The 16539-nt window shown below is 44.1% G+C and overlaps 1 protein-coding gene across 1 annotated transcript; it reads left to right on the forward strand.

Annotated features, from left to right (window-relative positions):
* The first annotated feature begins 10600 nt into the window (after positions 1 to 10600).
* On the forward strand, positions 10601 to 11468 carry LOC121792795. The gene is made up of 2 exons (XM_042190894.1): positions 10601 to 11356; positions 11451 to 11468. The coding sequence occupies exons 1-2, from the start codon at positions 10601 to 10603 to the stop codon at positions 11466 to 11468; spliced, it is 774 nt and encodes a 257-aa protein (XP_042046828.1).
* The last annotated feature ends 5071 nt before the right edge of the window (positions 11469 to 16539 follow it).

Consider the following 16539-nt stretch of genomic DNA (forward strand, 5'->3'; position numbering starts at 1 on the left):
AACCAAATGGCCGAAATGGCAAAATCGCTTCTTTTTTTATAATAGGACTTCGGCTTCGGACTTTTCCTGGAGAGGGCCGAAGTCCGTTATTCCTCATCCTCGGGTAGAACCGTTGGACGAGCTCGAGGCCGAGCTCAATAAGATTCCCATGATTAGGAAGCAGTACTCGGAGTCTGAGCTCGTCAAGGGCGACTTCGTGTTCGACTCCTCGTCTTCGGACGAAGAGACTGAGGGTGAGGATTTCTTTTTTATGCATTACTGCCTTGACGACGAAAACTAACCTTGTTTTCTTGCTTTTTGGCAGTGAACTTGCTAAACAAGATTAGCCGCAAATCCTCCGAGCTTAAGAAGCCGGAGAAAGAGAAGGCTACTAGCTCGGCGCCTGATGCCGAGAAGAATCCGAAGAGGCAAAAGACCTCTTCTTCGGATCCAAAAAAGCCGGAGTCGACTTCGGCAAAGGGGAAGGGGAAGACCCAGAAGCCCCCAAGAGCGCCAGAGAAAGACGTGGTCTTGGCGCCTCCTTCGGAACATATCTGTGAGCCATTTTTATGGCCCACGGATTTTGCCGAGGTGAATTCTCTTCTTGATTTTCTGGCCTTGCTTTTTTCCTGTATTTTTTTGGTGGCCCCTGTTGACTCTTTCCTTTTTCCATTTTCAGAGGAACGATATGCTCTCCAAGCTCGTCGCCGTTGAACTCTCCAAAGCGTCCAACGATTATGCTGAGATGCAGAGGAAGTTGGCGGCTGCTCGTCACCAGGCCGAACAGGCTAAGGCAGACTTTGAGAAGGCCAGAGCTGCTAGGATCTCGGCCCAGGATGAAGCCCAGTTTGCCAAAAACCAGCTCGTCATCCAGCGAGAGCAGACGAAACGGAGGGATGCTGCCGCCGTGGTTGCCCAAGGGGAGGTTCTCCGTGCTTTCGCGGAGAAACTCTTTCTGAGCAATCAATTTTCGGCCTTTGTCGGTGATCTGCTGAAACTGATGACCGATAATGCCGAGCGGGGCCCGAAGTCGTTCTGCCGCTGTACGGCCGAGAGATAGCAGCTCGTCTCCAGAGTCTGCCGCTCCTTGAGGAGCTTGCTTCGTCCTCGGTCCTGCTTTCTGCTGACCGAGTTCGTAGTTGCCGAGCTGACCGGGACGAGAATATGGAGGCTATCTTTGCCTCCTTAGGGTCAGTTTCACCCGCTCCAATTTTCCACGGAGAGGGTGAGACCGAGCAGCCTGATCAGCAGACCGGAGACAGGCAGGCCGAGCAAGAGGTGCTGCTGATCGGTGATGGGGGCACCGAGCAGGCTGGGAGGAGCAGGGAGGCCGAGGCTGAAGCTGAGGCAGACAAGGAGAAGGAAGCTGAACCTCACCGAGGAGCCGGAGACGAAGCTGGCGGAGTATGATTTCGTATCCCTTCTCTTAGTTTAGTTTCTTCCTTGTTGTAAAATGGCTTTGAAGCCCTCCTTGTGTAAAAATTTTTTTCTTATGAATGAAAAAATTCTTCTTTCTGCACTTGTGTCTTCGTATAGCTTTTCGTACTCTCTTTTACTCCTGTTGTGGTTTACTACCTGCTCAGTAAACTGAAATGCCGAACTGACATAGCTGCTTTGTATTCTTAACTCTTAAGGAGCTGGAGGTACTTCACTGGAAGCGGCTGTACTCTTCCGCTTTAGACGAAGCTGAGAAAAAAGCCATAGCTGACCAGATGAAGAATGACGAACTCTTGGCTTGTTTAGTGAAGCTGGAGGCCGACAATAAGGACTTAGAGTCCGAAAAGAAAGATCTGGAGGCCGAGCTGAACACTGCCGTCGCTGAGAGGACTGCGTATGAGGATTTCATCTGCAGGCGCGGGGGAATGACCATCTCTGAAGTTCAGGAACGAGTTGACGAACTGTGGGAGGAATATCATGTACTCCGGAGGAACAATGCGCTGGAGAGCTCGGCTTGCCAACAAGTCGTGAAATCATTGCGGCGCTGGGCTTCTCGGTACGACATCATTCTTTCCCGGCGTCCCTCAATCGAGAGATTCCTTAGGCATTTCCCGCCAACAGATGGTCACACTCCAGCTCAAACCCCTGATTCACTTGCTCAAAACCCTACTCCAAGTCAGCAACGAACTCAGGAACAGCCGGAAACGTCAAGACGAGAACGGACTCAGGAGCAACCGGAAACGTCAAGACAAGGACGGACTGAAGTTCGTAGAGGAGCTGTGATTATGAGTGAGCAAGATCAACAAATGCTTCGTGAAGAGACTCTTCGCCGCCGAGGTGCTAGAGCTTCCCGGGCTCAGGGAAGAGGCGGTAGGTCGATTAGAGCATCTCGTCGACCTGCTTATTCTTCAGCTGCCGAGAACGCCCGAACTCGGCTTCACGAGGATTTTGTGAATAGATGGCTCAACTTTAGCAACCAGGGACAGTAGAATAGTCCTTTGTAATGGCGTAACGCCTTCTCGTAGGGCAGCAGAATTGTATGCCGAACAAGTTTTAATAAATGAAATCTTCATTTCGCTTCTATCACTGCGTATTTACAGCTCAGCGAAAAAAATTTCATCGTGCTCGTCCTCGGTCTTATGAAGTAAACTTCTTTGACCGGACTCGTCCTCGGTCTTATGAAGTAAGCTTCTTTGACCGGACTCGTCTTTGGTCTTATGAAGTAAACTTCTTTGACCGGACTTGGTCCTCGGTCTTATGAAATAAACTTCTTTGACCGGACTCGTCTTTGGTCTTATGAAGTAAACTTCTTTGACCGGACTCGTCTTTGGTCTTATGAAGTAAATTTCTTTGACCGGACTAAGCTTGTGTCCTAATTTGGCGAGTTTTATCGCGTGGATCGGACTTTCCCTTGTCCTAATTCGGCGAGTTTTATCGCGTGGATCGGACTTTCCCTTGTCCTAATTCGGCGAGTTTTATCGCGTGGATCGGACTTTCCCTTTGTTGCAGTTCGTTTTAGACGGACTGCTTGTTTCTTAAGCTGAATTGTGGTCTTGTATCCTCCTTAGAAGCTTGGACTCACAATCGTTGGCTTATATATGTTCTAAAAAGGGGATCAGGCTTCGAAGAACAAGATACCTCAGTAACATTTGTAAGAGACGACACGCACATAGACAGACAAAACGCACATAGACAAACAAAACGCACATAGACAAACAAAACGCACATAGACAAGCATGAAAAACAAGTAAAAAACAAAGAAAGCACATACCCCTAGGACCGAACTAGACACAAGACTGACTGACCGGACTGTCTCTTACAAATGGAACTTCTTGAGGTTGGAAATGTACCATGTTCGGGGTACTTGTTCTCCTGACGTGTGAGTCAATTTGTAAGACCCTTTGCCGAGGACTTCTGACACCCGATATGGACCTTCCCATGTGGGTTCGAGTTTGCCCAGCTTTTCTGCTCGGCTTACTTCGTTGTTTCTCAAGACGAGATCTCCCACTTGAAATTGCAGCTTTTTCACCCTTTGGTTATAATACCGGGCTACTTGCTCCTTGTACTTGGCTGCTTTTATGCAGGCCAATTCTCTTCTTTCTTCGGCCAGATCTAGTTCGGCTCTTAGTCCGTCATCATTCATTTCTGAGGAGAAATTTAGAGTTCGAGGACTGGGTACGCCGATCTCAACCGGAATCACGGCTTCAGTGCCGTACACCAGACTGTACGGAGTTTCACCGTTGGAGGTTTTGGGTGTAGTTCGGTAGGACCATAGGACTTGAGGGAGATTTTCTACCCATTGTCCTTTGGCTTGTTCTAACCGAGCTTTTAACCCTTTCACCAAGATACGGTTTGTTACCTCCGTTTGTCCGTTTGCTTGTGGGTGGGAGACCGAAGTGAACCGCTGTTGAATATTCAGCTCTTGGCACCAATTCTTGAATGTCTTGTCGGTGAACTGAGTCCCATTATCCGAAATAAGGATGTGGGGTATGCCAAATCGGCACACTATGTTCTTCCAGACGAAATCCAATGCCTTCGAGCTCGTTATCGTAGCTAATGGTTCAGCCTCCACCCACTTCGTGAAGTAATCCACGGCAACGATAAGGAATTTCATTTGCCGAGGAGCTTGTGGTAGTGGTCCTACTATGTCTATGCCCCATTGCATAAAAGGCCAAGGGCTTTGCATAGCACATAGATCGGTCTGCGGCATCCTTGGGATATTTGCATGAATTTGGCACTTCGTACATGTCTTGACGAGCTGCACTGCTTCTTGTACCAAAGTTGGCCAATAATATCCCCATCTCAGAACTTTTTAGCTAAAGCTCTAGCTCCGATGTGGCTACCGCAAGATCCTTCATGAACTTCTCTAAGGATGTAGTCCGTCTCTTCTGGTCCTACACATCGCAATAACGGTTGAAGGTAGGACTTTCTGTATAGGACTCCTTCATGAAGTTCATACCGAAGTGCTCGGCATGTGATTTTCCGAGCTTCTCTCTTATCCTCGGGCAGTTGTCCTTGATCTAGATACTGTAAGATCGGCGTCATCCAGTTCGGCGAGCTGGTTACTGAATGTACCTCAGCTTCATCAATGCTTCGGTGTAGTAATTCCTCCACCTTTGAGCTCGGATATGAGGCCAACTTACTTAAAGTATCTGCTCGGCTGTTTTCCGCTCTGGGAATGCGGATTATCCGAAAATAAGAGAAACTTCGGCTAATGCTTTGCGCTTTGTCCAAGTATTTTTTCATCCTCTCATCTCGGGCTTCACTTGTACCCAGCATGTGATTCACTATGACTTGTGAATCACAATGGATTTTGAGAGATTTGACAAATAGACTTTGCGCTAAGTGAAGTCCGGCAAGGAGGGCTTCGTATTCGGCTTCGTTATTAGTAGTTGGGAATAAGAACCGAAGTGAATAAGTTACCTCGTGTCCGTCGGGAGCGATAAGTAGAATACCAGCTCCACTTCCCGTCTTATTCGAAGCTCCATCTACGAATCCACTCCAGCAGTCCGGCGGTTCTACTTCGGATTCTTGGGGCTGTGTTAGTTCGTCATTGGCAGGATTTTTCTGTTCAGCAATAACAGGGATTGCTTGATCGAACTTTGCCTCTGCAAGAAAATCTGCCAAGGCTTGTCCCTTGATGGCTTTCCGAGGTAGATATTCTATTGAGTGTTCTCCCAACTCTATGGCCCATTTGGCGATTCTGCCTGATGCTTCTGGCTTGGTCAAAACTTGCCGAAGTGGCAGATCGGTTAAGACGCATACCTTGTGAGCATAGAAGTATGGCCGCAGTCTCCTTGCTGCATTTACTAATGCCAGAGCAATTTTTTCCAGAGGTTGATACCTTGTTTCTGGACCTCTTAATGCTCGGCTTGTAAAGTAGATGGGAAGCTGCTTTAGGCCTTCTTCTCGTACAAGCACCGCGCTAATGGTTTGATCTGATGCCGCTAAGTATAAGAATATCACTTCGGCATCTGTTGGAGCAGAGAGAATTGGAAGCTTGGCTAAATAACTTTTGAGCTCGTCAAAAGCCTTTTTCTGCTCGGCTCCCCACTCAAACTTTGGTGCCTTTTTCAATACTTTGAAGAACGGTAGTTGCTTTTCGGCTGCTTGGGAAAGGAATCTATTCAGTGCGGCTAGACATCCAGTTAGTCTTTGCACATCATGTATGGACTTCGGCATCGCCATGTTCTGAACAACTTGAACTTTTGAGGGATTTGCCTTGAGTCCGTCCCTTGAAACCCAACAACCCAGAAACTTTCCCGAATCTACCAAAAATGTACATTTTTGGGGATTGAGTTTGAGGTTGGCTTTTTTGAGCACGTCGAGGGTGGATTTGAGGTTGTCTTCATACTCCGAGGTGCTTCTGCTTTTGACGACTATGTCGTCAACATACACTTCAACCTCTTTTCCGATCAAATGCCGAAAAAGCTTATCTACCATCCTTTGATATGTGGCTCCGGCATTCTTTAAACCGAATGGCATCTTTTTATAAGCAAAGATGCCGAAGTCAGTAATGAAAGCCGTTTTTGAAGCATCATTCTCATCCATTAAAACTTGGTGGTAGCCTTTGTATAAATCAAGAAAACAGAAAATTTCGAAGCCGATCAAAGCTTCTACTTTTTTATCTATGTTCGGAAGGGGATAGCAATCTTTAGGACAGTGCTTGTTTAGATCGGTAAAATCTATGCACATCCGCCATCCTCCTTCTTTTTTCTTGATCATCACAGGATTGGCCACCCAAGAAGGATATTTCACTTCGAATAATACATCCGCTTTCAGTAATTGGCGGACTTCGTCATGGATGACTTGATTTCTTTCTGCCGCAAAGAGTCTTTGCTTCTGTTTTATAGGCCGGACTGAAGGATCAATATTTAACCGATGAGTGATTACCTCAGGGGGCACTCCGGTCATGTCCAACGGAGACCATGCAAAGACATCTTTGTACTCCTTGAGGAGCTGGATGGTCTTTTCCCGGAGTAGAGGCGTTCCCGCGAAACCGATCTTGACCGTTCTGGATGGATCATCTTCGTATAACTGAACGGTCATTGAGTTCGACTCTGGTGTGACTTCGGTCATTTCGCTTGCCTCAGACTCCGGCTGCTGTGATTGCTATGCTTGATGATGCCGATCTGATTGCTCGGCACTTTTAAGCGCAATCTGCAGACACTCTTTTGCTCTCTTTTGATCACCTCGGATGACCGCTATCCCACCTTTAGTGGGAATCTTGATGGTGAGGTGATAAGTAGAGCAAACGGCCCGAACTGCGTTGAGCCAGTCTCTTCCCAAGATGATGTTGTACGGGGACCGAGCTTTTACCACAAAGAACTCGATCATCGTACTGGAGCTTGTAGGCGCTTTTCCCACCGTGATCGGAAGGCTGATAATACCTTCAGGGCGGGTGTCCTCCTGGGCGAAACTTTTCAGAGGAAGTGGAGCCGGACTGAGCCGAGCTGGATCCACTTCTAGTTTATCGAAACATTCTTTAAAAAGAATGCTGACTGACGCTCCGGTATCCACAAACACTCTGTGGATCAGTTTGTTTGCCACTCCGGCTTGGATGACAATAGCGTCTTGATGAGGAGAGATGGCCGGGACGGGATCTGCATCTGAAAATGTAATCACTTCGTCCTGCTTCAGCCTTTTATGCGTTGGCTCCTCTCGATTGAAGCCTCTGCGTTCTGACTTCAGGGACGATTTAGTCTTCCCGGCAGGGAGAGCATCAATAGTCAGGATTACTCCATCATATTGCAGCTCGTCATCGTCTTCAGGGTCCTGTTGCTTTTTCAGATCCTGAGGAGCGCAGTTTGCACCTCTTTGCTTTTTGTTCTTTTTCGGCTGCTTGCTTTGGTATTTTTTTAACGTCCCTGCTTTCACAAGAGCATCAATACCTGCAGCCAAATGTCGGCACTCCTCGGTATCGTGACCGTGGTCTTGATGGAAGGAGCAATATTGATCCTGAGGTCGACGCGCGGCCGATTTCGTCATCCGCTTTGGTTTTTCGAACATATCGGAATGCAGTTCGAAAATTTCCGCTCTCGACTTGTTCAATGGTACGAACTGAGCGGGCGGCTTCTCAGGATTAAGACGTGGCCCCAATCGGTCTTGCACCGGAGCCCTTTGAATCCTTTCAAAAGGAGTTCGGCGAAGATGTCCCTGATCGCCAAAAGGAGTTCGGCGAGGATGTCCCTGATCGCTATGATCGGGCTTCCTCCTGTCTCCTCGGGATGAGCTGTCTAAAGACCGTTTGCGACGGTCTGCCTCATCGGCACGGGAGAACTGGTCCGCAATGTCCCACATCTCTTGAGCTGTTTGCGGACTGCATTCCACGAGCTTTCTGTAGAGAGCTCCGGGCAGGATTCCATTTTGGAATGCCGAAATGACAAGTAGATCATTGAGATCATCTACTTGTAGGCATTCCTTGTGGAATCTCGTCATAAAGTCGCTGATCTTTTCGTCGCGACCTTGACGTATAGAAAGCAGCTGAGCCGAAGTGATTCGGGCTTCCGCTTTCTGAAAGAACCTCCTGTGGAAAGCATCCATTAGATCTCGGTAAGATCTAATGCTGCCTTGGGGGAGGCTATCGAACCACCTTCTTGCGTTCCCGATAAGCAGCTCGGGAAACAGCTTGCACATATGGACCTCATTGAGACTCTGGTTCGCCATGTTATACTGATAGCGTCCCAGGAAGTCATGAGGATTCTCTAACCCGTCATAAGTCATCGACGGAGTTCGGTAGTTCTGTGGCAAGGGAGTTCGGGTGATATCGTCCGAGAACGGAGTCTTCAATGCTCCGTACATGGCGAACCCGACATCTCTTCGGTATGGAGGAGATGGAGTTCTCCTGTGATTCCGGTACCGAGGAGGAACAGGAACATGTCGGGGTTGAGGATTCTTCTTCCTGGAAGACACGGCACTACTGCGGTAGTGACTTTCATGTCTGGATGAGGAGGGAGAATCCACCGTTTTCGTCTCCGGCTTTTGGCCCTTTTGCAGGAAAATTAAGAACTCTTCCTGCTTCTCGGCCAAAAACAACTTGACAGCCTCGTTCAAATCGGGCTGCTGGGAAGACTCGGTGCGATGAGTCTTTGAGCGGCTTGTTCCTTCTCCGTGAGAACTGGAAGTAGATTTCTCCCGAGGCTGTTTTCCAGACCTGCGGGCTGGACTAGCTTCCTCATGGTTACCATGAACGGTATTATGGGTGTTACGTGATCTGGTATGCATTTTTTTTTTGGGGTGGAAAAAGGGTCAAAAATTCGCTTTATCACAAATTTGGTTCTCTGTTTCCCACAGACGGCGCCAGTGATGGTTTGGCGAATTTTTGATGGTAACAAATGCGGGTGAAAAATATAGATCACGGTAACAAATGCGGGTGAAAAATATAGATCACGACACAAGGAATTACGTGGTTCGATTTACTGAGGTAAATCTACGTCCACGGGAAGAAAGGAGGGCAAGATTGTATTGCTTGATCTGGTTTTTAGCTTACAAATACAGACTTGCTATATGATATTTTGTGTCTAGAGCCCTTTTCTATCTGATCTAAGTTCTATTTATACATTGAACTAAGATCGTGGCTTGCATCACCACTAACTAGGTCGTGGCTTGCATCACCACTAACTAGGTAGTGGATGTCGTGGAGGTCATGAGATCCTGCATGGGTCCACTATCTCTTTGTTTGGTCCGCTATCCTGCATGAGATCCTGCATGAGTTGACACCACTAAATAGATCGTGTAGTGGAGGTCGTGGAGGTTCTGCATGAGTCCACTATCTCCCAGTTCGGTCGAATACTGAGACCGAACTTCTGAACTATGACCGAGCAGCTTTTGCCGATCTGAGAGTAGAGCTTGATTGGTCGGCTTTTACCGAGCTGTAGGCTGGGGCCGAACTCTTTGGTAATGCCGAACTGATTGGTCGGCTTTTACCGAGCTGTAGGCTGGGGCCGAACTCTTTGGTAATGCCGAACTGATACTCTTCCTTGGGCTTTGGGCTGATGGGCCGTCACTGCTATTGGGCTTGTTTAGTACGTACTCCATCAAAAGGTTTGATTAAAAGTGCAATGTATGGGTGAAAGCGTATGTTTAAGCAGAAAACAATGTATAAAAGTGGGAAAATGTGGGTGAATTTAAAGTGTGATTTGAAACACATTAACTAAGTGGCAAGTATGGGTGAAAGCATGTGTAGAAGTGGCTAATTGTGAAGGAAAAGCGTGTGTTTAAAGAGAATAAAATTGTGAGTGAAAAGCGTGAATGGTTATAACCCAACGGACCCCCTTAAGCTAGCCTTAACGCATTCTTGCCTGTCTCCCACAGTAATAGCGTGGAATAACTTTTTCCTGTATCATAAAAAGTCCAAAGTCTTAAAATTTAATGGGCTTTTTTCCATAAGTGCTCTGTCTCATTTATTACATTTATCTTTATTTACTTAGGTCTTGGAGTTTTATTGACGAATATATGTTCTTAATAACATAGCATAGTACGGAACTATTAATTATATAGTGTATATTATGGAGTACAAATTATCACACACATAATACGTATTGTTCACAATATAATTTTTTTATGAAAATTATAAATCTCGCAATATATACTTCAAACCCTACTTTTGTTTTATGGTGGTGACATTTGAATATGAACTGTAACAATTGTTATACTCCCCCGTCCCCAAAGAGTATGCACTATTTCTTTTTTCGTCCGTCCCCAAAGAATATGAACTTTCAATTTTGGAAACTATCTTCTCTCTAATGAGGTGGGACTCATTATCCAGTAACAATACTTAAAAAACTTTCTCTATCTATCTCTCTCTTATTTTACCAATAATGCATTAAAACTCGTGTCGAACCCAAAGTTCATACTCTTTGGGGACGGATGGAGTATCTTTTTCCCTGAACCTTAGTTCTTTTTTCCATAAATATTACTCCAGTTGATATGTTACTATAAATTGATTGGGACAAAATTGGCAAGTTGAAAACTCTATATATCTAAAATTGATACAATTGGTCAATGTCAGAAATAAATTTAATGCTAAAATAAAAAAAATAGGAATATAATTAATGAAATCACTGCTTACTTTACGTAACATAACAGTCTAAAAATAATTCGAAATAGAGTATGTATCAAAAACTAAATAGGTGTATTAAATATGAGGCAATGCTCTTGATCAAAACGTAAAACGCAACTGAACATGGGTGGTTTCTTGGCAAGGTTCACCTTGTGGAAAAGCCTTGTACTCATAGGCCTCTTTCTGAATTTGATAGTCAACATTGAAAACCCCCGACTCTTGCTAACGAGATGGGGGCCGTCACTACTGTCATCCATTGCCAGCGACGAGCACCGCACAAATCTCAGCCATATAGCCTTTGGCATGATGGGGTCGGTGAAAACATGGCCCCATAGGCGGGGCTACCTGGAGGCGTGGTGGCGGGTAAATAAAACCCGCGGCTACGTCTTCCTAGACAAGGCCCCGCCCCCGGAGCTCCTCCCGTGGCCGTCCACAGCCCCTCCATACAGGGTGGTGGACGACCTCTCAGGGCTCTTCCGGGTCACGAAGCCCCGGTTCGAGCTGATGCCACGGATGGTGCACGGGATCCTGGAGCTGGTGCGGGAGGAGCGGGAAGGGGTGAGGTGGGTGGTGATGGGAGACGACGACACGGTGGTGTTCTTGGACAACATAGTGGATGTACTGGCGGAGTTGGATCATAACAAGTACTACTATCTGGGGTGGCACTCGGATAGCGTGGTGTCGAACTTGTGGTTCTCGTTCAACCAGGCGTTCGGGGGCGGAGGGATCGTGATGAGCTACCCGTTGGCGAGGGCGCTGGTGGCGGACATGGATGGATGTCTTCTTAGGTATGCGGCCAGCACTTCGGCAGATTTGATCACCATGACTTGCATTGCAGATGTTGGAGTCAACCTCACGCCTCATAAAGGAATTCACCAGGTTAGGCTTCACTTTAAACATTCTATTTCATGTGTCACAAAAATTTACAATCCCTCGATCGGTAATAAATGTTGAACATCCTGTATTTTTGTAGGGAACCGCCAAAAATTAGGTCAATCTAGTATATTCATATAATGGAACCAATTATAAAAAAACTAATTTAGATTAGTAAGTGTTTAAAATAAAAGATTTTAGTATAGCTGTTTTACAAATTGGTGGATGTTTATAAGATTATGAAACTTTAAGTCCGATTTAAAGAGATTATTTCAATTTTGGAGAGCTTATAATTATAAACTATAAGCTAATTAATGTCACTTATTTTGAGGTGTTTAAGAGCTTTACAAGAATTTATAATCTATTTAAAGGTGATTATTATAAGCTTGGCCAAATAATCTTTAAAAAACACAAGCGAAACGTACAAACCGATTTACTTTGTTGGCAAAGAAAAATTAAAATTTGATTAATTGTTGTTTTGACTTTTGAGTGATATGCGGATCAACCAAATCGGGAAGTTCCATTATGACATAAACAATTTGGAATATCACTAAAAGTTGTGCCAGTTTCTTCAAAAGTTGGCAACTTTAATGTGAACATTTACTATCTATTTATTTATTTTTCTTTTCTCCTTCATAGGTTTCATTATTCAATTCATGTGAAATCTAATATTCCTCTCTCTTTTAACTTTTGAAATACATGCATCTTGAACTAAAATAAATTAAAATTAAAATTTAAAGTTTCTAAAGTAGTGTAATTGCATTATAGCAAATTAATATAGGGGTTGTTTGGATGTCATGTTTACTCTTTACCGGAGCATTTTGTTCAATAGTTGTCTTTTCTCAAAAGTTCATTCCTGTGAATGTATCTGTATCTTGACCCGTCTATATAGTGCTAAGATTACACCGATTATTAATTAAATTTTGCAGGTTGATTTACATGGAGACTTCTCAGGTTATCTCTCAGCCCATCCCAAAGTCCATGTGATGACTTTCCATCACTTTGACGCAATGGATCCAATATTCCCCTCCATGGATCGCAACCAATCCACGCGCCACCTCATGAAGGCCGCGGACGTGGACCAGTCCCGGTTGCTTCAGCAGACCATATGCTACCACAAGAAAACCAACTGGTCTGTGTCGATATCATGGGGCTATTCTGCACAAATATACGAGAGAATAATGCCGCGGAGCTACCTGCAAATGCCCATAGAAACGTTCGCGCCATGGGCAAAAGGGCGCGGCCCCCCCTTCTACATGTTCAACACACGTCCAAGGTCCGAGGATCCTTGCGAAAAGCCTCATTTCTTCTTCCTACAATCCGTTTCCAACGCCTCTCGTCAAATCCTTACAACCTATACACGTGCCACCCCTCGGGGCGTGCCGGCTTGCATCTCCGCTGGAAACCACTCTGCTGATTCTATAACTACTATTCAAGTTATTTCGCCGCCAAAAAAGCGTATCCGGGTGAAGTGAATCGGATCATTGATACACAATTTAACCTAAAAACTAACTTTTAATTTCTTCTTCGTTTTGCAGATTGATAGATGTGAATGTTGTGATGTTGTTCGGGTGGACGGTGTGAAAGTAGAAGTCGGACTTAGGGAGTGCAACATAGATGAGATCATAGCTTAATTTTGCACTAAAAGTGATGTCTACTTTAGATGAGGTGCCATGATGCTAAAATTTAAAATCTTTTTTTTGTATTGCATGCATGTGTTATATTATTGTAAACGTTTACGACTTACGAGCATTTACTTTCCAAAAGATAACTAACTTCATATTAAACCAATATCGATGGAGAGTCAAGTGAACACCGAAAATCGATCAAATCTTTGCAAAAAGTTCAACAAAGAATGTAATGAGAAGAGGGTAGAAACGTGTGGATTATGAGTTATTACCATATATTTATAGTAGAAAATAAAAGTCTCTTTTAAAACCTTTCACTTCCTCCATTTATAATAAAAAAAATTGACTTCCTACAATCAAAACCTATAAATATGAGAAAAGGTTAAAAAAACTGAATATTTAATTTTATTGATTGGTGGGTGAGAACTTTATAGGGGACACACATTATTTCTTATACTAAGATAGAACTTAATATTTGTATTTTCTTTTTTCCATTTCGGAGACAATCTGTTTGGAAGTATTAGATTTGGTTTAATCATAAGTTAGGTGCAATTTTGATGCATATTAAAGATAGTATATTTGCTTCTATGATCGATATGTTTATTTTTGAAATTATGAATTGTATAGCTCCGATGTTTCCTCTCACTATTTTTTATAATTAGTGTAGTGAAATATATTCTTTGATATTTTCCCTTAACATGACTTAGATACTTTTTAATGGACATTGATTTATAGTTATACCAAAATAAAAAACTGCAACAAATTGCCATGGTAAAAATTCATGATAGGAAATAAGTAACGGACTAACGGAAAAGAATGATGGACATTTATTTTTTACAACAAATTGAGCGCACATATAATTATTAAAGTATGATGATGAGCATTAAATTCACGAACTCGAAAAAAACATGTATTACCATCACGTATATAGTATATAGTTTTATTTCTAGATATAAAATAGTATTACAACTATTTCAATGACATTAACATTATTACCTTCAAAAGTTTAAAGACATTTACATTATTACCCCCAAAAGATAAAGTTAAAATAACGAATATATTTTCATAATAACATAGCATAGTATATGGTTACTTTTGTAAATTAATGTACTACTATATTATGGAGTATAGGGAGTACAATTTATAGTATTATTTACCAAATTATCACACACATAATAGTTGTCCACGTACAAAATGTCACCATATTATTTATTCATGAAAATTATAAATCTCGCAATACTTCAAACCCTACTTTTGCTTTATATATGGTGACATTTAATTTGAATATGAACTGTAAGAATTGTTAGATTAGTCTTTTATCCATGAACATTAGTACACATATTACTATAAATTGATTGGGATATAATTGGTAATGAATTTGATAAAATCTCAAAAAATAGGAATATAATAACCGCGGACATTGCATTACATAACAGTAAAACCACTCTAAAAATAATTCGGAATAGAGTATGAAAATTAAATAGATGTATTAAATATCAGCCAAACTCTATAATCCAAATTCAAACCAAGAAAATATGGGTGGTTTCTTAGCAAGGTTCAGCTTGTGGAAAAGCTTTGTACTCATAGGCCTTTTTTCTGAATTTGATAGTCAACATTGAAACCCTCTTGTTACCGTCCCAATCCCAAGTGTCGTCATCCACTGCCAGCGACGACCACAACCGCACGAATATGAGGCACATTGCCTTTGGCATGATGGGGTCGGTGCCCTATCGGCGGTGGTATCTGGAGGCGTGGTGGCGGGTAAATAAAACCCGAGGCTACGTCTTCCTAGACAAGGCCCCGCCCCTAGAGCTCCTCCCGTGGCCATCCACAAGCCCTCCGCTCTCTGGGTTCCTCGGGGCGACGACGAACCCCCAGGTGGCCCGGACCTGGAGCTGGTGCGGGAGGAGGGGGACGGGGTGAGGTGGGTGGTGATGGGGGATGACGACACGGCGGTGTTCTTGGACAACATGGTGGATGTGGTGGCGGAGTTGGATCATAACAAGTACTATTATCTGGGGTGGCATTCCGAGAGTGTGGCGTCGAACTCGTGGTTCTCGTTCGACCAAGCGTTCGGGGGAGGAGGGACAGTGTTGATTGTATGGGTTGTTTAGCTGGTGGACTATTATTTGTTGGGCCCAGAATTAACTTGGCCCAGGTAAGTTGGGTTGTTTGCTTGCCCTAGCCCATTCCCGAATTGATATACCCCTACTCCCTCCTTCACCGCCTCACTTCATTCATCACTCTCTGTTTTCTCTCACTTCTCTCTCTCGAGTTCTTTGAGTTTCCCTTGGTTTTCTTATCTGATGATTCTCTGGTTGTTCCACTATTGTTTATCACTGATATTTGTGTGATTAAAAGGTTGTGTGGGTGTGAGAAAAACAACTATTTCAGTTGCTTGGGTTTCAGAGGAGTTAGGGTTTCTTGTTGAGAGGTTTCTGTGGTTGTGAGCTTCGAGAGTGGATAGATCCGGTGTAGTGGAGTGGGTTGGGGTTGTAATCCGTGGTGTGTGAAGAGTTTCACGGTTGGATTCAACGTTGCTCCCTTGGATTGTTGTTTTGGTGAATAGATCTGTACTATTAGCGGGTGGCTGAGCCATAGCTTGTAGATCTATGCGATTCCTTTGTCATCTCTTTTATTACTGCATATTTTGTGTAGATCCGGAAGGATCTTTCATCTTATACTAACTAGGGTTTCTAGTTGTGTAGGGTTCTCGGTGGATCTTGAGGATTCTGGTCCAGAAGTGCAGTGTTTAAGATCATTAGCTTACTTTAACTGTAATAGCTATTGTTCTTGTATTATCAGTCGCGTGGTTGATAGTTTGACTGAGCTATCTTGTAACAAGACCAAAGAGGTCTCGGTAAATAGTGAATCCAAAGCAAGTCTGATCCCTACAGACAGTATGGGTGGCTGCCTTCTTAGGTATGCGGACGGCTATTCCGCGGATTTGAACGCCATGACTTGCATTGCAGATGTTGGAGTCAACCTCACGCCTCATAAAGGAAGGAATTCACCAGGTTGATTTACGTGGAGACTTCTCTGGTTATCTCTCAGCCCATCCATCTCATCACTTTGACGCAATGGATCCAATTTTCCCTTCCATGGATCGCATCCAATCCCGGTTGCTTCAGCAGACCATCTGCTACCACAAGAAAACCAACTGGTCTGTGTCAATATCTTGGGGCTATTCCTCACAAATATAATGCCGCGGAGCTTCTTGCAAATACCCATAGAAACGTTGAAGCCGTGGTGGACGAAAGGGCTCAGCCACCCCTTCTACATGTTCAACACACGCCCAAGGTCCGAGGATCCTTGCGAAAAGCCTCATTTCTTCTTCCTACAATCTGTTCCCAACGCCTCTCGTCACATCCTTACAACCTATATATACACGTGCCACCCCTCGGGGCTTGCCACCTTGCAACCACTCTGCTCATTCTATAACTACTATTCAACTTACTTCGCCGCCATAAAAGCGTATCCAGGTGAATTCGGATCATTCATACACACTTTAACCTATAAACTACTCCTACTACTTTTAATTTCTTCTTCGTTTTGCAGATT

Source organism: Salvia splendens, chromosome 1, assembly GCF_004379255.2.
Source record: "Salvia splendens isolate huo1 chromosome 1, SspV2, whole genome shotgun sequence".
NCBI classification, from domain to species: Eukaryota; Viridiplantae; Streptophyta; class Magnoliopsida; order Lamiales; family Lamiaceae; genus Salvia; species Salvia splendens.

Coding starts and splice junctions, on each gene's coding strand:
- LOC121792795 (XM_042190894.1), top strand. CDS start 10,601: ATGGGTGGTTTCTTGGCAAGGTTCACCTTGTGGAAAAGCCTTGTACTC.